The sequence below is a fragment of the Peromyscus maniculatus genome, chromosome 2, assembly GCF_049852395.1.
Source record: "Peromyscus maniculatus bairdii isolate BWxNUB_F1_BW_parent chromosome 2, HU_Pman_BW_mat_3.1, whole genome shotgun sequence".
NCBI classification, from domain to species: domain Eukaryota; kingdom Metazoa; phylum Chordata; class Mammalia; order Rodentia; family Cricetidae; genus Peromyscus; species Peromyscus maniculatus.
Window position 1 is genome coordinate 164,474,792 of NC_134853.1, and position 24,441 is coordinate 164,499,232.

Below are 24,441 nucleotides of genomic sequence, written 5' to 3' on the forward strand. Positions count from 1 at the left end.
GCCTTTAATCCCAGCACTTGGGAGGCAGAGGCAGGCAGATCTCTGTGAGTTCGAGGCCATGCTAGGCTACAGAATGAGTTCCAGGACAGGTGTTAAGCTACACAGAGAAACCCTGTCTCGGAAAAAAAAAAAAAAAAAAAAAACTGTTCACTTTTAGGAAGCAAGCTTAGACTGGAATTCTCAGTAAAGTAAATATTCATTTTCTATAAAAGATCTTATTATTTGATCTTTAATACTTATATGGGTACTGTCACAATAATTTTTAAAATTAAATGATATCTGAGAATTTGACAGGCATCAGCCATTAAGGAAAAAAATACAAAATAAATAATTCTCATGAAGGTTAACAGAACTCTTCTTTTGAGGGGTGAATTTCCTGGGTCTGAATTTGAAGGTAATGAGCTTGACTAAGTTACCCATCAGATTACCTGTTGTCTGTCACAGCGGCCAGGCCAGCAATATCTAGGATGGCAGATCCCTCGATGGAGCGTGTGGCTGACGGCTTGTTGGGGTTGTGAGGAACTGCAGAGCCCTCGTGAGCCAGCATTCCCGAGCCCGTCATCCTCCAGAGCTGAGAGCGCTTTCCTGGTTCCTGACAGGCAAATACACATAGATGTGGCCAGAGCTAGCTCTGTCCCTCACACGCCCCCTCTAAAGGCCAAGGAGGTTCTCCAGTTGGAACTAGACTTGTATGTTTTCCACATCATAGAAATATGCAACTAAAGATTTCATTATTTTTAATTTCTAGTTAGACTTAGATGAAGTATGCTAAACTCTTTTTCATCTTTTATTTTTATTTGTGTGTGTGTGTATGTGTATGTTGAGTGCAAGCATATGTATACAATGGTGCATGTGTGTGGAAATCTGTGAACAATTCTCAGGAGTTGGTTCCTCCTTCCACCATGAGATCTGGGGCTCAAACTCAGGTCATTAGGTTTATTTGACAAACCCTGAGCCCATTTGCTAAAATCCTAAACCAAGCAATCAAAATTTCTAAGTGGTGCAGATTTTTGAATAAGTATTTTTCAAAAGAGATAGCTTCATGGTTAAGAGCTCTGTGCTCTTGCAGAGGATCCTGTTACTTCCCAGCACCCACGTCAGGCAGCGGCTCACAGCTGGTTGTAACTTCAGCTCTAGGTGGAAATCTAATGACCTTTTCTGGATTCCACAGGCAAAGCACTGATAAGTGCACATACCCACACACAGACATACACATGTACGAATAATTGAAATTTTTTTTTGTAACTTAGGCACCTAGTATTTTTCCTTTAAAAAAAAAAAAAAAAACAGAAGCCACTGACTGGGTCATCTCTTCCCTAGCTATATTGCCATGGTTACCACTGTTCCATATGATGACTTCAGGTGTCTTTAGCCCAGAGGAGAGTCTAATTATACCAAGAATTTACGCGAGTCAGCACCCTGTCTCTGGCATTTCTGTCAACTGTCAGAGCAGGGACAGCAACAGCCCTCCCTACTTCCAATGCTCACCACCTCAATATTTACAAAGTGATTACAACTAATCATTAATCGGGCTGTACTCAAAGGTTATTTTCAGTTGATTGTTTCTAATTTTCAATGCATTTTCTTTGCTAGAATACTTAAATACTGCAATTAGGCTTCCAGGTCAGTCAAGGAAGTTTATTGAAGCCATTATCTGCTACAAGTAATAACACTAATTGAGAACCTGCTGCAGGTCAGGCCTTGGTCTGAGGGATTTAGGTACAGTAACTCATTTAACCATGAAAACAATCCAACAAGGTACATGCTGTCACTGTCTTTACAGATGAAGACGTTATGGCTTAGTGAGAAGAAGTAACTTCCCCATGCTGTCACAACTAGTGAGCAGAGGGACCAACTGGATCTGTCCTCTCTGGAGCCCACTTAACCATTATGTAATATTGTGGCCTCCACAACACAGCCACGTAGTCCCATTGCAGGGACATCTTTCCCATGCTGCAACTCTCAGGGTCACACACTTTTAGGATGTAGGCGCTTTACCACAGCCGTGGACACTTCTGGCTCCCCCCACTACTCATTCACATGCTACACACAGGCCAGAAAGATAGTTGTTTGCATTCTACAATTTTTGTTCAAGTGCTAAGAACGGAAACCAGGGCTGGGCAGTGCTCTTCTGCTGAGCGACATCCACAGCCCTGCATTCTACACCCTACACAGTAGAAACCAAAGGGTACAATATAAACGTCAAAGTCAAGATGCCAGGACCTGAGACCTAGCTGCCCAGTCAGAAGGTGAGCTAGTTTACAACCTGGTAACAGGGGTGAGGCGGCACCTAAGCTCTCAGAGCCTACTTGCTGACCTGTCAAATAGGCAAACTAAACCACCTCTTCTGTTCTTGCGGTAAATGTGATAAACACAGGTGCTCAGTATAAGCCTGGAAAAGCTGTGGCTTTACAACTATGTGCTATGCTATTACCCCCACATCTCTGGCACAGCACTTCATGTACATTATCTTAGATAAGCGGTTCTCAACCTATGGGTTGCGACCCCTTGGTGGGAGGGTGTCAAAGGGCACTTTCACACCAGTTGCATAGCAAATATCCTGCATATCAGATATTTACATTACGATTCGTAACAATCACAAAATCACAGGTATGAAGCAACAACAAAATAATTTTATGGTTGGGGGTCACCACAACATGAGGAACTGTATTAAAGGGTAGCAGCATTAGGAAGGTTGAGAACCACTGTCTTAGATGGTTCCTTTAAAGCCCCCCGGAAATCTGTAAAAAAAAAAAAAAATGCAGCTCAGGAGGAGTGAGAAAACTAGCCTCAAACTCAATCTCCATATGCAGCTCCCACAGCCTCGCCTATGTTCACATCTGCCCACAAAACCAGCCAGCACAGGAAGCCCCTCAGATGCCTGAGGCTGAGTCAGGGCCCACTTGCCCAATGAAGGAAGCTGGCCTGCAGGGACTTACCTATCCTAAGCTGGAAACAATCAGAACTCCCGCTTTAAAAAAATGGAGACACATCATCTTTCCTGGGGTACGTTTTTCCTCTTCCCTAATAATTTAGTCCTAAACCTTTAGACGTGAATGAAGAAGGAAGGAAGGAAGGAAGAAATTCAAGGGTGGAACATGTTCAGAGTACCCTTGACTATTAGAAATCTGTCCAGATCTGCATCCCCTCAAAGGGAAACCCATTACAAACAAGCTACATTATGCCACGGGCAGTGACATGCACTAATGCAAACACATCACGGCTCTTGGTTAGGTGCAGCATTTGAATCATAGACTCTTCAGGTCTATATGTTCTAAATGACAACTCCGTGTGTGGTCTTCTTCCCCTGAGAGTCACTGCTGCATCTCCATGGTCCCTAACTTCTGTCATCTTTCAGTTTCAACTACTTAGTATCACTTTTCCTGCCATTTATTAAGATCTTTGATCAAATTTTACTGTTTTTCCCTCCAAATCTAGGCTAGCTAACAAAAATATTTTCCTATACACACAGGCGTGTCTTGCTCTTCTTACACTAATTTGTCAGAGAAAATAAAGAGGGGTACTTGTCAGTGTGACAGTTTTCTTTAGTTCAGTTTGAGATGATAAAAGAAGTGGTAGAAAAGAAAAAGAAAAGAAAAACCACAAATCACAGATTCAGGACTATCTTCTCTCCAGAAGGACCTGGAGGCAAGAAGGCTTGGGACCCAGCAGCCAGCATGAATACAGTGAATACAGTGGGAGCACAACCCCAAAGCCTCCAGGCTCATGGCCCATTTCCTTCAGTGCTAGAGTCACTGGACCAGATGAGACTGAGCCTCCAAGTCTTGTCACCAGCTGACGAATTCTTACCTTCTTTTTTAGGATGACTCTCTGCGTCTTTGGGGACACATCCAAGACAAGTTCTGCACAGGTAACTGCCTTGTGGGAAGCCACAGGCCTGCCTTTCCCCTCCTGCAAACTAAGATGAAATAAATGAGTGTGCGTGCACATGTGTACACGTGTACACACACACACACACACACACACACACACACACACACACACACACACACACACACACACGAGCAAAGCATAAATCTCCATTAACAAACAAACAAGTTGGCCCATGCCTTTCATCTCGGCACTTAGGAAACTGAAGTAGGAAGAGAACCTCAGTTATACAGAAGAGACCATCTCAAAACAGACAGACAAACAGAAACCATGAAATATAGAAGAAAAAGCCTGACAAGACACAGGCTTAGAGCTATCCTTACCCCTGCACAATTTTAGTATTCATTTGTAAAAACACAAAACTCTGGTATTTTTTCCTCTCCCCATAATTTCAGTGGCACAAAATTAAGACATGAAATAATAGCCATGAATCTTCAAAGCAGTGTGTGTGTGTGTGTGTGTGTGTGTGTGTGTGTGTGTGTGTGTGTGTGTGTGTGTGTAAACCCAGAGCAGATGCCAAGGGCACTGCCATGCAGAGTATCAGCATCATTGCACTCCCAAATCTTGGCAAGAAATGGAAGTCCTTTTAGGATGAAAAGAATAGGCCAAGAGTCACCTTCTCCCAGTTCAAGACTGTGGTGCTTCCCTGTGGCTCAAAAATCCCAAGCTTTATGGAATGTTGGCTCAGCTGGGATGTTTTTTACATTATTATTATTTGTGTGGGATATTGCGGGTTGTATGTACATGGTCTGGTAAACCTATCTATATGCATGCATTGGAGGTCAGAGGTCGACACGGGGTATCCACCTCTACCACTCTGCACCTTATTATTTGAGACAGGGTCCCTTACTGGACCTGCGACTCACTGTTTCAGTTAAGTTGCTTGGCCAGCAAGGTCTAGGACCTGCCCATCTCTGCCCACAGTGCTGGGGTTACTAGCACTGGCCACCACACTTAGCTTTCCATATGAGTACTGGAATCCAAACTGAGGAAATGACACTTGTGAATCAAGTACTGTACCCACTGGGCCATTCTCCAGCATCTCACCTTGGAGTACATGTATAATGCTTGAATGATGTTTAACTGAGATCACTTGCCTGCTTCCTCAAATCCTTATTATTACAAAAAGTACTGGTGAGTTCTGTTAAAAATTAGTCATCTGGACATCAAAAGCATATGAGAGAGAAGTGAAACAAAACTTAACAACTTAGATTTCACAGAAATGAAAGAAACTTTGTTCTTTAAATGATATCTTCAAAACAAAAATCCAGGCAGTGCACGCCTTTAATCCCAGCACTTGGGAGGCAGAGGCAGGCGGATATCTGAATTTGAGGCCAGACAAGTCTACAAAGCAAGTTCTAGGACAGGCTCCAAAGCTACACAGAGAAACCCTGTCTCAGAAGACAGAAGAAAAAAAAAAAAAAGCCAAAGCCAATCCACAGCATGGGAAAACAATCTGCAAGGCTGAGATGCCTGCCAACTAACAGACACAGACAGACTGACAGACAGTCAAGCAAGGATACAACACGGAGCATTTCCCAGACTCACATAGACTAAATGCATTTCATAAAAGCAGAGTCACAAGTGGCAATGTGGCTGAACCCAAAACGTTACACTAAGTAAAGGATGCCAGACAGAGAAGGTCACTGGGGTAATCTGGACTGCAGGGACTACCCAGTTAACCAAGCCCAAAGGAGTAGGAAACAGATTAGAGGTCTGGTGAGGTCTGGGAGGAGGGATGAAAGACTGTGCCAGTGGAGGCTCTTTTAGAGACAACAAAAATGTTTTGGTGAAATCAGCAAAGTGATGGTCAACAGCATCAAAAATGTACTAAATGCTACTAACTATTCAGTTTGAAATGGTTAGTTTTCTGTTACATGAACCTGACCTCAAAAAAAAAAAAAATTAAGAAAAAACCTTATTTCTTCTCCTTTATTAATTCATCTAAGAATGCACACCAATAGCATCAGGTATACCCCAAAAACTGGTTCCAACTCTTAGCACCCCAAAAGGGCCTGGGTTTGTTCTCTACCAGGGTTTCCAAGAGCTTCTCTCCCACCCTGCTCCATGCACTCACCCTCTGAGCTCATGGTCCCCAGTAGGACTCTCCCTTTAAAGAGCTCAGTGGCTGCTGGAACTTAGAGAAAACTAGGAGCGAGTGGGACTAACAACCAGATAGAACTGGTTTCTCAGGCACTGGCCCTTAAGAAGGTCACATTGGTCAGCGCCATAGGAACAACCCACCCACAAACAAACCTTACCAGCCCAATGTCAAGACAAACACTGGAGGAATTCAAGATTCAGGAAGAGACTTGTCAGGGTTTTTTAATGCTAGGCCCAGTCCCTGGGGAGGTTTTTAAAGAAGGAAGAATTGCCACTATGGGGGGTGGGGAGAAGCTGTCATACACCTTTAATCCCAGCTCTCGGGAGGCAGAGGAAAACATATCTCTGTGAGTTTGAGGCCAGCCTGGTCTACAAAGTGAGTTCCATGTCAGGACTGTTACACAGAAAAACCCTGTCTAAGGGAAAAAAAACAAAAACAAAAAATAGTCTAGGCTTTGGGGAAATCAAGCTATTACAGACGAGGATGTAGACTAGACTTTCAAGGCAGACCCTGATCCTAGGTTTGGTAAAGAAGAGATTGGCTGTGACTTGTCTCCTTAGAAACTGCTTAAAATTTAAAACCAGTGAATAGTTCAAATACTCTGCTTTACATGAACAGTAATTAAGTCCAGAATTACCCAGAGAACGTGTATGTGGCAGCAATGTAAATGAAATTTTCGTAGTACAACTGTCGGTTATTCTGGAAGTCGTTCATGTTGCAGCTGATCTCCGAGGAGCCTGCCCCCTTAACGGTCAGAGTGATGAAGGGTGGGAGGGTGGGCTCATCCCAGGCATAATCCAGTGACGTCATGGGCTTCACTTCAGTCCGCAGCCTGGGTTCAGCTACACCATGCTGAGTGAAGACAACAGGAACCTAGAGGGCAGAGGACTTTGTTCAGGGGCAGTGTTCCGGGAAAGTGAGCCAGCCAGCCGAGGTGGAAGCTCCCATCTTCCCAGATGAACACTCTACAGGGAATGATGACCAGTGAGGAGACAATGCTTTTGTAACCATCACAGGGCTTCTAAAAGGCCCACTGCTGAAAGGCAAGGACCACAGCCAACTGGAAACAGAGTGCCCGGCAGCTCAAACTGTTTATTATTATTATTGCAGCTCCAGGAAATACAACATGTGAATCTTTATAGGCACCGATACATAATACACCCACATAAATAAAAATGTAAAAACAATCAATCTTAAAAATAAAAATTTGAAGAGGTTTTGCCAAAACATCCAAGGCAGCAATTCTACTGTTTGGATGGTGTCTTTGCTACACTCTCCCTGTGAATGTCTGAAAATGGAAGGAATAGGGGTCTGGACATTAGCTACAGAAAGTCTTATATTCTATGACCCATATTTGGAAGGAGTAACTTAAAATGGAATCTATGGGCCAGGGAGATGGCTCAGCAGATAATGGTACGTGTTGCCAAGCCTAATGACCTAAGTTTGATCCCCCAGGGACCCCCTGCTGGAAGAAAACCAGCTCCTGAACCTTGTCCTTTGGCCTTACCATGTCCACTATGGCACGCACTCACACAGCCAAACACACAAAAAAAATAAAAGCCAGAACCTCATGGTTTCCTTTTAACATTTAGGATTATACAGATGCCCACTGAAATTGGGCAACAGCAGTGTACCCACTCAACTCCTACTGATCAGTCTGATTCCTCTCTCTGCCTGTACAGTAGCACATCTACAGATAGCACCAAATTCTTAGTCAAAAATAAGCTTTGGGGGCAGAAAGTTTACTTCGATCTGGATGAGGCAGCTTAGTGACCATAGTAATCGGCAGAAGTGGCTGGAAAGATGGCTCAGTGGTTCAAAGCACTTGTTCCCAGCACTCAAATGGTGACTCGCAACCATCCATAACTCCAGTTCCAAGGGATCTAATGCCCACTTCTGAACTCTAAAGACACCAGGCATAGATGCAGACACACATAAACATGCAGACAAAATGATCAGACACATGAAATAAATTAGGAAATCTAAAAATAATAACAATACCAGCTGAAACCACCTCTTCAGAGCCACAGAGCTTCAGGGAGTGTCATGTGTGCACTGCACCATAATCTTCCACCCTGCCCATGTGAGCAGTCAGCCCTCAAAAACACACGGTACCTTGGAAAAGTTGTCAATTCTGAAAGGAGGTGGTAACTGGTCTGTGTCACTAAAGGAGATCCTGTATGTAGCTCCTCGGAGAGTAATTTCCACTCGGAGGAAGAAGCATTTTCCCAGGGTGTCCCTGTAGAACAAGGAGCAAAGGCCACATTAAAAGGAGACAGGCTAGAGAGATGGCTCAGTGGACAGAGCAGGAACTCTAGTTCCAGGAGGATCTGATGTCAATGCATAAACATGCATGCACTCAAGCACTCAAACACTCATGCACATAAAGTAAAAGTAAATCTTTTTTTTTTTTTAATTTATTTATTATGTATACAGTGCACATATCCCTGCAGGCCAGAAGAGGGCACCAGATCTCATTACAGACAGTTGTGAGCCACCATGTGGTTGCTGGGAATTGAACTCAGGACCTTTGGAAGAGCAAGCAGTGCTCTCAACCTCTGAGTCATCTCTCCAGCCCCCAGTAAAAGTAAATCTTAAAAAACAAAGGAGGCCACTGACTGCAATCCCTTTGCTCCTCAGTCACAACACGGGGGCCGCCAAGGATGCTGGCAGCTGCAGCCTACTGCGTGGTCTCTGAGCATGTTTAGAAAGCAGAAGGGCTGGAGAGACGGCTCGGCAGGTAGGATACATACAGCTCTTGTGAAGGACCAGAGCTCAGTCCCAATACCCACATAGGCTCACAGCTACCTAAAATTCCAGGTCCAGAGAATCAAAGGATCATTCAGGTCTTATCAGGAACGTGCACTCACACCACACATACCCACACAGAGACACATGTGCATACATATAATTAAAATTAAAGATTTTAAAACTTAGAAAGTAGAAACATAGCACAAAATGGTGATTTCCTACTTGTCTCTCCAGCTGATATTCTTCTATGAAGACCTGTGAAAGGAGTGGTATGGGAGCCCACAAAGATTCCAACTTTAACTCAAGGTCAGAGTCAGAATTTATATTACTCTCCAAGGCTGCATAATAGTGTGCAAAGGCATGGTTACCAGTTGTCTTATATTCAAGGCCTAATCATAAGGTGCTTTGCCATGGGGCATGGTTACCAGGTGTTTTTAAGTGTCTACACTTGGCTGTACAATGTGCTTTAATCTTGAAAGGGGGAAGTCTTTTGCCTCTCCCCTTGCTAGTGTATAAAAAAGCTCATCATGAATAAACTCAAGGTTGATGGGTATTGACCCAGGGCCCTCCCGAAGCTACCCCGTGTCTTATCTTTTTTCTTCATCTACTTTTATATTTCATATCTAGCATTTCTAAATTCCTCATTCCCACCCCCCCAAGGGAACCTTCGATAGGGGCTGGACCCCAACACTGGACCCCAACAGGGTGGGATGTAGTTCAGACATTTAAGGACATTCTCAGGTACATACTGAGTTCCAGGCCAGCCTGGGCTACATGAGACCCTGGGGAAAGAAGCACATGTGTTGTATTGTGTGTTTACGTGCACTGTATTAAGATATATTACTAGAGGAAAGAAAAACCTTGTTTTTACAGAAGAATATCAATTAACAAATGAATAAATTTAAAAAAATCACCATTTCCAATCCCTGACATAATAAATAATTCCAGTTACGTAAAAGGTTTGGGGAAACAGAATAATGGACTGCAAATGACCCCACAATGGATTAGTCCTCTTTCCAAGGATGGAAAGGTGACTTTGCAGCAGAGGGAGCAGGTGGGCACCATGGTAGGTACCACGACAGCCAAATGATGATCAAACCACACCAGTAACAAGATCAATGTGTCACAGGCCTTCTGATGTGACTCAAGGGGAAACACACATCACATAAGCTAGAACTATTCACACAAAGGGCTGACCTAATCTAGACACAGGACACTAGCACCCAAATACAGAAAAACACACATTCTACAAAACCACAGGAGCAACTGGCAAACAAACACCACTGGCTCACGGCCAAAAAGGGAGAGCTGCACCGGCTCCCCACGACAGGAGGAAGAGCAGCTTCAGCTGCATTAGACAAGCGACCGCTGAGCGGCCCCAGATCTGAGAGGGTGGGCTGCAGTGGAGGAAACACGCCCATTCATCCTGTCTGTGACAGGGACTGCTTACTAGAAAGCACTGGGCTGGCACTAGACTCCTTGCATGTGTATTAATGGTATCATAGTTACAGTATTATTATTTGTTTTAAAAACAAAGATAATTCCCTAGATACCTATCATTATTTGTGGTAGGGGCTGGATTACTACAGCTCAAGTATCACGATGACCTTGACTTATTTCCCAATGATTCAGCAAAATGTGCTCACATAAGCTCAACCCATAGAGCAGGTGTGGGAAGGGATAGGAAGAGGCAGAAGTAGGACTTAGCAAAATGCTAACATCAGTGGAGGTGTGAGATGGAAGAGAGTCCCTGTACTGCTCCTGTGACTTCTCATTCAAATTGTTTCCAGATGAAAAATTGGGGAAAGGAAAAGAAATGGGTGGCACCAGTCTCTCAGTAGCTTAGATTACACACTCAAGCCATTTTTAAAGGATTAACACTAGGCACACAGTCATCACCTTCCCTTGCACCCGGCCCTCACCTTTTTAAAGTAATCATGTAATCCCAGCCTAAGGAATGACTCCCAACAGCATGTTTTTAGCATAAATAGAAAAGAAAAATCATAAAATTCCTATGGATCTCAAGAATTCTGAACAAAAGAGCCACCCAAACCAAATTAAAGGTCTCCCACTGACTCATCAAAAGGTACAGCAATCAACACTAGTACTGGGCACACAGACAGGTCAGTAGGAAGCCCAGAAACAAACCCTTATGTGTAGAGCCAAATGCCTTAACAACCAATGCTGCTGGAGAAGCAGAACATCCACATGCCAAGCAAGAAGTGGCCCTCACAGCTACACCACACACAAAGGTTAACTCAAAGCAGACCAGACCCAAAAGAGCTGAGACTATAAAACCCTTAAGCAAACAAAAGAGAACAGCCTCATGGCAGTGGATTTGACAACTGTTTCTGGGATGCATTATCAAAAGCAACCAAAGTATCAATAAACTGGATTAAACAACAACAAAGCTATCCCACAAGGCAATCAGCAGCATGAAAAGGCAGACGAGGAGATCTGCAAATCACATACCTGGTCAGGACTAACATGCAAAAGAACATCAGCCAGTTCCAATAACCCAGTTCAAACGTGGGCAAAGGATCCAGTGAAGACAAACAAGCACGTGAAATAATCATTGGAGAAAAGTGAACCAGAGATACAGTGAGGGCTGGGCTTAGCTCAGTAGCAGAGGACCTGTTGGCATTTATGAGTATTTGGGGGCTCAATACCCAGTAACCCAGAGACAACCCACAGTGAGATGACCCACTCACTGCTATTGGGATAGCTACTACAGATATCCCAACAGCAAATGGTAAGTATTGGTAAAGCTGTGGAGAAACTGGAGCCCCCAGCCACAGCGCACAGGAAAATAAAATGCCATAATCCTAACAAAACACAGCATAGCACAAACTTGCAAGATTAAAAATGATAAAGCCAATGACCTACACCTATGACCTATGCCTATAATCCTGGCCACTCAGAAAGCTGAACTGGGGAGACTATTAGAGTTCCCAGTTTAAGACTATCCTGGACAACACAGTAAGACCTCAAATCAAAGAAAAAAATAAAGATAAAACAGCTGGGCTTGGTGGCACACACTTTTACTCCCAGAACTCAGAAAGCAGAGGGGCAAGCAGATCTCTATGAGTTCAAGGCCAGCCTGGTCTATATAGCAAATTCAGGGCCAGCCAAGGCTGCAGAGTAAGACGCCATCTTTAAAAAAAAAAAAATCCAACAATGACATTCTTGGATCTATATACAAAAGAACTGGACCCAGCGTCTGGAGAGCACATGTGCACACCTGTGTTCACAGTTGAACCCAAAAGGCAGAAGCATCAGTAGATGAATAAACAAAATGTGGAACAGACATGGGAGGCTACTCAGCCTTAAAGAAGGAAATGTTGACCCATGCCACATGGATGAACCTTAAAGGATATTATCCTAAGTAAAATAAGATAGTAACAAAAAGATAAATATATGTTCTTGAGTAATCAAATTTCTAGATATGCCATGTAGAATGGGGGCTGCCAAGGGCTGGCTGGGGCAAGGGAAATAGGGAGTTATTTAACTGGTGTAGAGTCTGAGTTTTACAGGACATGAAGCTCTAAGCTCTCTGGGCATCTATGTGAGTGTGCACTGGCTGCTCAAGGGTGTGCAGCAATGTGAGTGAGCACTGGCTGCTCAAGGGTGTGAAGCAATGGGAGTGTACATTGGCTAATCAAAGATGTGCAGCAATGTGAGTGTGCACTGGCTGTTCATGGATGTGCAGCAATGTGAATGTGCACTGGCTGCTAATGGATGTGCAGCAATGTGAGTGTGCACTGGCTGCTCATGGATGTGCAGCAATGTGAGTGTGCACTGGCTGCTCATGGATGTGCAGCAATGTGAGTGTGCACTGGCTGCTCATGGATGTGCAGCAATGTGAGTGTGCACTGGCTGCTCATGGATGTGGAGCAATGTGAGTGTGCATTGGCTGCTCATGGATGTGGAGCAATGTGAGTGTGCATTGGCTGCTCATGGATGTGCAGCAATGTGAGTGTGCATTGGCTGCTCATGGATGTGCAGCAATGTGAGTGTGCACTGGCTGCTCATGGTGTGCAACAATGTGAGTGTACATTGGCTGCTCATGGATGTGCAGCAATGTGAGTGTGCATTGGCTGCTCATGGATGTGCAGCAATGTGAGTGTGCACTGGCTGGTCAAGGATGTGCAGCAATGTGAGTGTGCACTGGCTGGTCAAGGATGTGTGAGGGAGGCACAAAGGTTCCTGTGTTCACAGATAAGCACTTGGGAAACCAGGAATGTTAAACACACAGGACTGTTTCTTCAAAGGGAAGGATGCATAATCTGTTATCTACCAGAAAGCTGGGAGCAGACATGGTTAATAGCCTGGTGACCTTTGCACTGTGTGGCTGAGACCACAATGGATTGCCCCCCACCCCCACCCCCCGTCCCAGATCCTTATCATGAGGTTGTCAATCTATAGAACTTATCTTTATGGAAAATGTCACATTTTCTTTATGAAGTTTCAATGTATTCACATATTAAGCTTTATTGTGCAAATGGATTGAATTAATTATCAACAGGAAAATTTTTCACCAAACTGTGCTGTGCTTAAATATGCTAAAATAAACTAGCTGGGAGTAGTTTCAACTAACACCAGCTATTAAGTCATGTTGAACAGTACTACCTTCTTGCCTTACCTACTCTGCTGGCTTTGGTGGTCACAGAGACTCCTGCAGGTGTACAGCAATATGAATATGCACTAGCTGTTCAAGGGCATGATCAGTAAGGGTGAGCACTGGAGCCAAAAAGTTTAAAGTCAAGTTGGACAACCCAGCAAAAAAAAATGTAGTCTCAAGAAAACAAAACAAAACCCCCCAAAAACTGTTGTTGTTTGATGGGGCTAGGAATGTGTTCAGTGACAATACATTCTAGATTCAATTGCAAACAAATATAACAATAATAATAACAATAAAGCATTTGATGAAGCAGGAAGGAAATTAAGTCATCCTGAGCTAGCTGAGGCTGAATTTGGTTGATTTTTCTAACAAGGAACTGAGGGACATTGGGATGAGCAAAGAAGATGTGATGTTTAGATCTGTCAACTTGACACAATCAAAAATCACCTGGGAAGAAAGTCTAATTGACGGATTATCTCACATTGGGTTGGCCAGTGGCTCTGTCAGGGACTATTTTAATTTAGTTAATCAATATGAGAAGAGCTAACCCATGGTGGTAGCTCCATTCCCTAGGCAAAGGGTTCTGAACTGTCTGACACTGGGGAAATGGAGCTAAGCACATTTGATAAGCAAGTGTACATGCATGCATTCATTTCTTCCTCTCTGGCCATGACTGTGGATGTGATGTGACTAGCTAACTGGGGTTCCAGCCTTGACCTCTCCACTATGTTGGACTATATATCACCTGAAAGTATAAACTGAAATAAACTCCTTTCTCCCTCCAGTTGTTGTTTTGTTTTGTTTTGGGTCAGAGTATTTTATCATGGTAACAGAAATGAAACTAGAACAGAAGGCCAGATAACTTACCAGAACAACATCAGATGAGAGAAGGACGTTCAAATGCACAAGACTAAACAAAGACAGTTAACAACAGTAGTACCATCTGAACACAGACAGCAACTTCAAGTTACAGGCAGTCACTCTGGACTTCACATGCCGTAAGACCACAGAACTGTATTCTTCACTTAGGGCTGCTGACATCTTCTGTAACTCATCTAATCAAAATGCTCACTTCCCTGGGATTTTACAAGTTCTAAAAACTGGATCTGAACCAGAAATTCACAAGCCAACCTCACAAAGAGTGAAATGGGCTGCCATATATATGTATGTATGTTATATACTATATTATTAACATGCCTCAAATAAAGCTGGTTTGTCTCATTCCAAACTCACCTCATGTTGATATGGAAGGAATTATTCTTGTTGACTTCAAAGCCTCCAGACCAAATGCAATTGGGAACGTCCATCAGCCTGACACACAACAGCTGATCGTAGTCATTGCGTGGCCAGTGGAACACCACACTGGAACCAGGCAAGGTGGAAATGTAGCCATTAGGGTTGGCTGTTCCCTAAAACACACAGATCATGGGCTTGAGTCATGTCACTCAATACCTGACCAAGTCACATACAATTCTTGCTGGGTCCCTACTCTGAGCCTTATCCTACACAGGAACTGTTAGGTCACTCACATCATAAAACACACAGTCTTGAGAAGTGAGTCTCGACACTAAACTTCCCATTAAAAAACAAGCTCTGGCCATTCTTCAAAGCAAACTGCTTACCTGTCCCCGAGCAAATTCCCTTTGTGCAAATGCAAGCTTGTGAGATGATTTATTATCTAACAGGTAACGGGGGGCAAAGATGACCATACAAGTGTCAATATAGCGACCTCGGCCTTTCTTGACATCAATACCTACAAATGACAAGAACCATTTCATTGATTAATCATGACAGAAAATTCTAGGTCTAACAGAAATAAGTAGCCCTCATAATTCCTTAGTTCTTGTGAGCAAACACACATGTCATCTGGAAAGCGTACGAAGCCTTTTAAGAATGGAATGGAAATATCAGTTGTTCACAGTGTATTTTTCCTTATACCCATTTAGGCTTTAGGAAGTCCTGGGGGTGGGGGTTGGGGGTTGGGATGGGGTGGCGAGATGTCTTAGTAGGTAAAGGCACTTAGCACCAAGTCTGACAACCTGATTTTGATTCCTAGAACCCACATTGCTCAGTCCTACAAGTTGTCCTCTGACCTCTACACATGCACCATGGCATACATGCAAGCATGCACAAAATAAATAAGGAAAGGTTCAAAAAGTCTCAGGGGCAGTGCCAATGTCCCTTTAATTCTTAGTCTCTTTACCATGTATACACCTTTAAAATAACAGCTAAGACACACTGGTGTTTTGGTCACACATAGCTTAGCTGTCTATTCATGAAACTAACTAAAATGAGACTTATACTTGGGACACAAATTTCCCCCTGAGAAGCTGCCATTGCTAAAGGATAAGTGGAAACCTTAGACTACTTAGTTAGATTCTATGCCAACCTGAACCCAATTGAGCACTCTCCTGCTAGAACCTTCTCCAGTAATTTTAGTCTACTGTCCAATAATCCAACTCATACACGATGCTAGGATTTATTTATTCATTAGAAAATAGGCCTTCCCTACTCATTACAAACCAGAAACACACACACACACACACACACACACACACACATAAATATCACCCTGTGAGAAAGAAATTTCAAAATAACAAGTTTCACATAAAGACAAATGAAGTCGCCGGGCGGTGGTGGCGCACGCCTTTAATCCCAGCACTCGGGAGGCAGAGCCAGGCGGATCTCTGTGAGTTCGAGGCCAGCCTGGGCTACCAAGTGAGCTCCAGGAAAGGCGCAAAGCTACACAGAGAAACCCTGTCTCGAAAAAAACCAAAAAAAAAAAAAAAAAAAAAAAAAAAAAAAAAAAAAAAAAAAAAAAAAAAAAGACAAATGAAGTCAATACTGAGTTACCTGGTTTTAAAATCTGATGACAATTTAAAAAAATATAATATTCAGTGGGATGATTCACTCATTTGCTATGACAATAAGTACAGAAAGTAAGTCAAAGCTCTATGCTGAGTTCTGGCTATACAATAATTAAAAATACTTATACCCAAAGTAATAAAAATAACAATCCTGATACTTATCGACTGCACGCATGTTAGGCCCTTTACACTTCATTCTCATTGTCACCCCTCTGGAATGAGGGTACTGATTACCTCCACTGCATAGCTGAGGGAACTAAGGCATGGGAAGGGGAGTCACCTGCTCTAGGTCATGCAACTGTAGACAAGGCTAGGGGTTCAGCCCAGGCACCTCGCAAGAGCCGGCACCCTGCAGAGTTACAGGTACCACAGCCTACTGACTCTTTAACTTGCTTCAACTGGCTTGAGAAGTCAGCTGATTTCAAAAGACTGACAGTCTCTAGAGACTGTCTCTGGGAACTCTTACCTAAGAAGTACACATGGCTCTAGGGTGACGGAAAACCCCACACACTTTTCTTCTGAGACAAGAAGAAAAGCTTTACTTGCCAGAAATCAACAGGGTCAGAGTCAGCAGATCTTAGCTAATATGAAGTCCACTTCAAAAGCTGTGCTTAATTTGGAAGCACAAAGAGTCACCCAGACCAGCACAGACATCCTATTTTTAGAAAAGATGAGCTTTATGTTTCCCTTCTATCCTAGTTTATCCTGGCAGACCCTCAATATTAGAGCTGAGATAAAAATACACAGAATCCATCGTTTTCAAGGTGCATGTCCCTGGCTTTTCTGCTGGGGACTGTGCTGTAAACATTACCAAGAGGAAGCTGGTTGTATGCACCAGGACAGTTCACATATTGATAATACATACACACATGTTACAAACTTTTAGGATCCTGTCTTGGCCCATCCCTTTTGCCCCTTCACTTGGAAGAAGGACAGCACTCAGAAGACAGGCCATTGGGAACATTCTCCTAGCACACACATGTACAGATACTGCAAGGTTACACATGCATTTACAATTTACACCTGCATACACAGCTACAAATGCATGCACATTTACACATGTGCTCACTGCTCCCCTTGCTTGTCTGCCTCAACTCTGTAGCTCTCAGCAAGAGCTGTGTTAAAAGGAGTAACTTTCATTCCTTTCCCTTCCCAAATCAAGCTTCCAACCAACCTGGGTAGCTTGTTTTGGAAAACAAATTAAGGGCAAGACAGGCCAGCAGAAAGCCAAGCCAACTCAAGGGGTGGAGCAGACAAATGTAAGTAGAATACTCTTTTCAGCTCAAATAAAGCTGGTTTCTTTTTCAAATCTTTATGTCCACTATAAGAAAGAGCTTGAATGGGAGCATGAACACAAATCCAGGTTAAATAATCTGAAAAGGAAACTACACTTGGACAATTCTGCTCTTCAGAAATCTCAAGTAGTGCTTGACTCCAAGATAACCTCAGTCCTATTCCCAGGATCCACATGATGGAAGGAAAGAACCAATTCTTGCAAGCCGTATTCTACATGCACATGCACAAAACATACACACACAATAATTAAATGATTTTTACAAAAAGAACTCAAGATTAAACTACCCCATTACTCTGTAGGATTCAGGATAAACCATACTATCATGGTTCTCCCTCCTACAACATGAATGTCTAGACCAACATCAACACTGTACAACACTCTAGAAAATCCTATGATCTTCTCATACAATCTGCACATGGTACACATCCTGACAGGCATGTAAAACACCCATACAAAGAAAATAAAATAAATCTTAAAAAAATTTTGAATAAAATGAAAAGTTGCTGGCTCCCTTGGTTACACAACCATCCTCAGAAGCGTGCACTCAGGTGCTCAGTGGCTGCTTGTGGCTTGGCCTACTGTGCTGGGCGGTGTGCATGAGAAAACTTCCAGCACTACAGAAAGTTCTACAGGGCCCAGGACCAAGCAGTTTTAGGCTAACATGGCTGTAAAGTCCCTGGAAATGATTTACTACAAGGACACAATGCTAACATATAAAACATGAGGAATACTTAGTCCAGCTGACCCTGTGCCTTCAGGAAATGCTCCACATGTCCTCAGGTGGCCCTGAGAGACATGGGTATAGAATCCTCCCTGACATACCCAGGAAGACAAGCTGGGGACTTGACACCCCCAGGTACATGTTACTGTATTTTCTGCCTCAAATTCACACACCACTGTCCTCCTGTCTCTGACCCAGCCTCCCACCTGCATCTGGACTGTCACTCAAGCTCTCCACTTCAGGTGAACTCTTCTTACCTGCTCATGGTTTCTAAGTTTGAATGAATGTGTGGGAACACTTGGAGGATGAAAGTGCTCTAAGTGTGTCTATTATTCCCCTGAAAAGGGGGGTTTGTCAGAGAACATATCTACGTAGATACCAATCAAGCATTCAGAGAAAAATATATGACCACCACCAAATCAGAAAACCTGCTTTTGTTGCCAGGCCAACATGCATGGCTGGTTTACTCATGCAGGCCTAAGGTCTTTGGCCAAGGGTCCCAATCCGCCCACCCTCAGCCCCAAACATGACCCACCAATGTTGTAGATGAGCCCTGGGCGGTTTCCTTGCTGGATGACTTTCAAAGCTCGAACACCACTACCACCATCCAGGGAGAAGCCCTGACACCAGCCAGGCATGCCTTCTGGATGAATCCCTCTTCCGATCCTCATGGTGCAGCTGTGGTGGGAGAAGGGCACACATGTACACATCCATTCACAACAGATTCCAAATAAGGAAACACTGGCTGCCACCTGCTCAGGTCTCTCACACTGGCTCTCAACCTTACCTCCTGTAGACCCCAAACACAGCAAGATAGCTAACCCCAGAGGTAGCCACAGCACAGCAGTGGGTGAATGACTGAGATCGGCAGCTAATCACTTTGGGAGAAAACCCTAGAATTCTCCATAAGCTTATCACATGCTACAATCTCTACCATTTCCTTAAAATCCAAAGATTTAAGAAAACCCCCTGAGAAATACTGTAAAGCGAGGTAGCCGGTGGGGTGTCTTTCTAAGAACCAGTATGAACACAATAGTAAGAGCACTGATGAGGTGGCTGGAGCCTCGTCATAGAACCTGGAAAAAGACTCCAGAATGTGTATTCCAGCTTTGCCACTAACATTCAATATGGTCTTGGGCAGGTACCTCTGCCTCTGTGCCTCAGTTCCTCATCTTAAGATTTAATAGTTTAAAAAAAAAAAAAAAAAAGATTTAATAGTTTTTCCTGCCCTCCCTAAACCACTGGGGAGGTCAAGGAGAATGCAATGAGATGGTCTACATAAAACCCTTTGAAAAGTATGACTTCCACAGGTAAACCAAACTGTGACAAATGCCAAGTCTTAGAGCTCAGACTGCCGAGAGAGAGAGAGAGAGAGAGAGAGAGAGAGAGAGAGAGAGAGAGAGAGAGAGAGAGAGAAGAAGAAGAAGAAGAAGAAGAAGAAGAAGAAGAAGAAGAAGAAGGAGGGAGGGAGGGAGGGAGGGAGGGAGGGAGGGAGGGAGGGAGGGAGGGAGGGAGGGAGGGAGGGAGACTGAGACTGCCGGACATATTACATGTCTGAAATTTGAGTGCTGCATTCAAAGAAGCATCTAGGGCTTATTTTATCAAACAAATAAGAGTTTCATAGTTGCATTTTTGTCTGGCTGTGTCTCCTCTGACAGCCTGAGCTCTGACTAACTGCAACCTTACATTAGACTCAGGCTGGCCATGATAAGCACATCATGTCCACTGAAGTGCACCGGGGTCACCTCAGTGTCCACTGAAGTGCATTAGGACCACCTCACAGTGTCTACTTCACTGCACTGGGACCACCTCAGTGTCCACTAGAGTGTACTCCGATCACCTCACAGTGTCCACTGAAGTGCACTGAAATGCCTCACAGTGTCCACTGGAGTGTACCAGGGTTGCCTCACAGTGTCCACTGCACTGAACTGGGGCCGCCTCACAGTGTCCACTAGAGTGTACTCCGATCACGTCAGTGTCCACTGGAGTGCACTGGGACTGCCTCACAGTGTCCAATAAAGTGCACTGGGATCACCTCATAGTGTTCACTGAAGTGTACTGGGACTGCCTCACAGTGTCCACTGCAATGAACTGGGGTCAACTCCCAGTGTCCACTGAAGTGCACTGGAACTGCCTCACAGTGTCCACTGGAGTGCACTGGGGTCAACTCACAGTGTCCACTGGAGTGCACTGGGGTCAACTCACAGTGTCCACTGAAGTGTACTGGGGTAACCTCATAGTGTCCACTGGAGTGCACTGGGGTCACCTCATAGTGTCCACTGGAGTGCACTGGGGTCACCTCACAGTGTCCACTGGAGTGTACTGGGACCGCCTCACAGTGTCCACTGGAGTGTACTGGGACTGCCTCACAGTGTCCACTGGAGTGTACTGAGACTGCCTCACAGTGTCCACAGCACTGAACTGGGGCCACCTCACAGTGTTCACTGGAATGCACTGAGACAGCCTTCCTGTGAAGTTTCAGCAGCGCCCTACAGAAGGTGGTAAGAAATACAAGACATACCAATTTATCATTAGATTGGGGCGATAAACTCCTGAGGAAAAGTGAATGCAAAAACCAACAAAAGTGGATTAATGTCCCTACATGCCTTAAAAGACTCCTCACTTAACCTCACAACTGCTCCTCCACCCCCACTTCCATGAATTTGAAGATGGTGTAACAGCACATTTGGGATTTCAAAACCTCCCACAAACAATCTCAGCAGGATTCACGGGCTGAAGACTTCACCAAGGACAACCTATCTCCTCCCTAATGCCACTCACTCCTCTCCAGGCCTCAAAGCTGCTAGCAGAAGGGAGATGGCAGTAAAGAAAGGGGGTGCCCACTTTCTCTTCCTTGGCACAGTTACAAATAAGAGTCCTACTTCAATAAAGTAAAATGACCTTTCATTGCAAACTCACAAATGGTTTATTCTCAGTATCAAATAACATAACTCGGGTTAAAAAAAAGAATGCCATTAATTCAGGGCTCCACTGTTGCCCAGTCAGGCCTGCAGCCTACAGGACAGTTTTACTTACACTTACACAGGTAGATTCTAGCCTTGCTGATTCTCCCCAGCTAGCTCACTGGCCCGCCCACCCATAGCCACACTCACAGGTTTGGCTGCTCTTTGTCCGCATAGCAGAACAGGAGAGGGCTCAGGCTCCGGGCCAACTCATGCTCCTCGAACTGGCCTGCAGCATCTGTCTTTGCATTGTCCTGTCTGAAGACCAGTGGTAACCCTTTAGGAAGGAGGGAAAAGTTTATAACGTTCCCACCCAGTCTCCCCATGAAATATGCAAACAGAAAAGGGAGAAAGCACCTCGGGGGAAGCAGAGGGAGGGAGTTTGTCGGGGCTCAGCCCATTGTCTACAGGAACCTAAATGGGCAGCTTGACTATGGTGACACGATAGGGACGAGTGGGCAGAGCAGACTTCTGAAGCAATGTCCGTCTGCACTGGCTCCAGTTGGTCAGCTGAGCAAAGACATTCAAATGCCCATGTCAAAGGTCTACCTGGATGCTCTCCGGGTATACCTGTTTTGTTGATTAGCCAATATGGCGCGGAAATGAAGATCTTTAAGGATCCTTCTGCACGACATGCAATGCGGATGGTGAGGTTCAGCTGCCGCCGGTTGACATCATAGAGTCGCATTCTGACCATGTAGTTCTGGGTCCCAGGTGGGATGAGCAATTCTTTACAGAGTGGAAAGTTCTCCAGTGACACCCCTAAAGGTACAAAACATTCATTTTTCTGGACTTGAACTTGAGTTTGTCAAAAACAGCCTATAACAAAACTAAACTGGAGTCCTTTTAGAGAAATCACTGAGGATGTCTGGGGTAGAAAGCTCAAGGCTCCTTTCATCTTGTTGGATGGAACAAATATGAAGCAACCAGAGCCCAAGAGTCCCATTAGGAAGTCTGTGTTATAGAATATTCTTTTAACTAGGCAAAGATGTGTTACATTTGTTTATGCTGCAGAATATCTCTAACTGTATAAAGGTGTGTGATTTTTGTTTATGCACTGTTTGTTTAATTAGGTAAAGATGTGTTTCACCTTGACTGCCTAAGTCACCTGATTGGTCTAATGAAAAGCTGAACAGCCAATAGCTAAGCAGGAGAAAGGATAGGCAGAGCTGGTGGGCAGAGAGAATAAATAGGAGGAGAATCTAGGCTCAAAAGAGAAGAGGAGAGAAAGAGGGACATGCCCAGGAAAAAAGCCAGGCAGACACCAGCCAGACATAGAGAATCAATGAAAGTAGGATATACAGAAAGCAAAAGGTAGATAAAGAGAAAAAGGTTAATTTAAGTTAAAAGAGCTAGTCAGAAATGAGCTAAGTTAGGCCGAGCATTCAAACTGATAATGTCTCTGTGTCATAATTTGGGAGCTGGTTGGTGGCCCAAAAGAAAAGCCTAGAACAGATTTGAACAGCGTGATGAACATGTGTGGTTTTCTTTGTTTTGTTGTTTTTTGTTTTTATGACAGAGTTTCTCTGTGTGTCCCTGGCTGTCCTGGAACTCACTCTGTAGACTAGGCTGGCCTCAAACTCAGAGAAATCCTCCTACCTCTGCCTCCCAAGTGCTGGGACTAAAGGCGTGCACCACCACCGCCCAAAGTTTACTACTCAAAGCCTAGAGTTCCTTGAAGGCCCCAGTAAAGCTATGTTTAGTGGCAACCGCTTGGTATTTGAAGTGCAGTTATTCTCTACCCTGACTCTTACAAAGGAAAGTTACTTGGTGCAATAAGCATTGCAACTTCTATTTCTGCATCAATAAAGTGGGCCAAATAAGTGCTGCTGTAAGGATTACATGAGGGCACAGTTAGAGCCTGCCTTCTTCCTGAAGGGATGAGTGCATACAAACATTTGCCTCTCCCCGTTCTGCAGCTGGGAATACGCAGTTTGAAACAATGGAATCACTCCCTGTACCCACACACAAGAAAAAGGGCTCTGTTGACTGCTGCCTGGCTGAGTCCTTGGCTCTGAGTTGGTTCAATGAGATATCACATGCAACTTGATTTCTCCAAGGAGCTCAGAATGCTCACAAAATATTCCCTGGTATTTTTCACAGCATTACTACAAATAATGCTAGGGCAGCCTTACCCAGTTCAATATTCTGAGATGTATCAGCCGTGGGGAGAGCTGCTTCTTTGCCAGGTTTAAGGGTCCCATTAATTGGCATTCCTTTCACATAGAAGTCAAGTTCACAAGGCAGCAAGTTGCAGATGACCACTGTTGGTAGGAGATATATGGTATGCCCAGGCTGTCTGAAAATCTGTTTTGCACTATCAGAAAATATGTTTGAGGGCATGTAATCTGGATAATTCTCTTTCTTTATGGCCACACAAAACCTGTGAAGACAAAACAGTATGAAAAACATCAGACTGAATTAAGAACTGGAATTTGTTTCCCCTTAGCTGAGTAACAGTTCGGGTCAGCCAGATAGCTGTAACCTTTGATAAAAATATGTGTACTGAGATGTGGCACACAGTAAAATGTATAGGTTTTGAATACTGGGGTTTAATGGGTTTTGGCCATTTATGTGCTCCTGTGTAAACATCACTCCATACAAGTTAAAGTTAAAGACTATTTTACCCTCAAAGGGCCTTCACTAATTTTCCAAACAGTTTGTTCTCCCAGCCATTCAACAAACCCCTGTCTTGAACTCCATACAAATGGGGTCACATAGTGTACACTACTCTGTGTTGGGCTTTTTTCTTGTTAACAGAATTTATGCATGTTGTTGTACACTTGGTATTTTAGTTGCACTCCATTGCTGTGATAACACACTCTGACCAAAAGCACTTTAAAGAAGAAAAGAGCTGGCTCTCTCTTCGGCTCATGTACAGCCCAGGACTGCTCAACCTGCCATGGGATGGTGCCACCCACATCAGTTAATAATGAAGACAATCCCCCACAGACTTGCCCACAAGCCTATCTAATCTAGGGGATTCCTTAATTGAAGCTTACCACTAAGATGACTCCAAGTTGTATCAAGCTAACAATTAAGGAAGAGAGATTAAATTTTAAAAAAACACTAAGGATGTTTAAAAAAGAAATCATGGGGAATCATACTTTTGTTAAAATTGCAGCGTGCATGCATGCATGCGTGCGTGCGTGCGTGCAGGCTTTGGTTTTGGTTTTGGTTTTGGTTTTGGTTGAGACAGGGTCTCATGTAGCCCAAGCCAGCCCCA

At 44.0% G+C, this 24,441-nt stretch overlaps 1 protein-coding gene across 5 annotated transcripts in view; it reads right to left on the reverse strand.

The window, feature by feature from the left end:
• The window catches only part of Vps13d (vacuolar protein sorting 13 homolog D), a 233,810-nt gene that overhangs the window by 98,713 nt on the left and 110,656 nt on the right, over positions 1-24,441 (reverse strand). For all 5 annotated transcript variants that reach the window (XM_076565634.1, XM_042272539.2, XM_042272538.2 and 2 more), the window contains 10 exons: positions 23,351-23,598; positions 21,786-21,977; positions 21,366-21,492; positions 18,788-18,930; positions 14,990-15,120; positions 14,601-14,776; positions 8,111-8,234; positions 6,633-6,868; positions 3,811-3,919; positions 429-592 (listed from right to left, as the gene is read on the reverse strand). In XM_076565634.1, the coding sequence (XP_076421749.1) occupies positions 429-592; positions 3,811-3,919; positions 6,633-6,868; positions 8,111-8,234; positions 14,601-14,776; positions 14,990-15,120; positions 18,788-18,930; positions 21,366-21,492; positions 21,786-21,977; positions 23,351-23,598 (1,650 nt within the window). The remainder of the gene's footprint in view (positions 1-428; positions 593-3,810; positions 3,920-6,632; positions 6,869-8,110; positions 8,235-14,600; positions 14,777-14,989; positions 15,121-18,787; positions 18,931-21,365; positions 21,493-21,785; positions 21,978-23,350; positions 23,599-24,441) is intronic.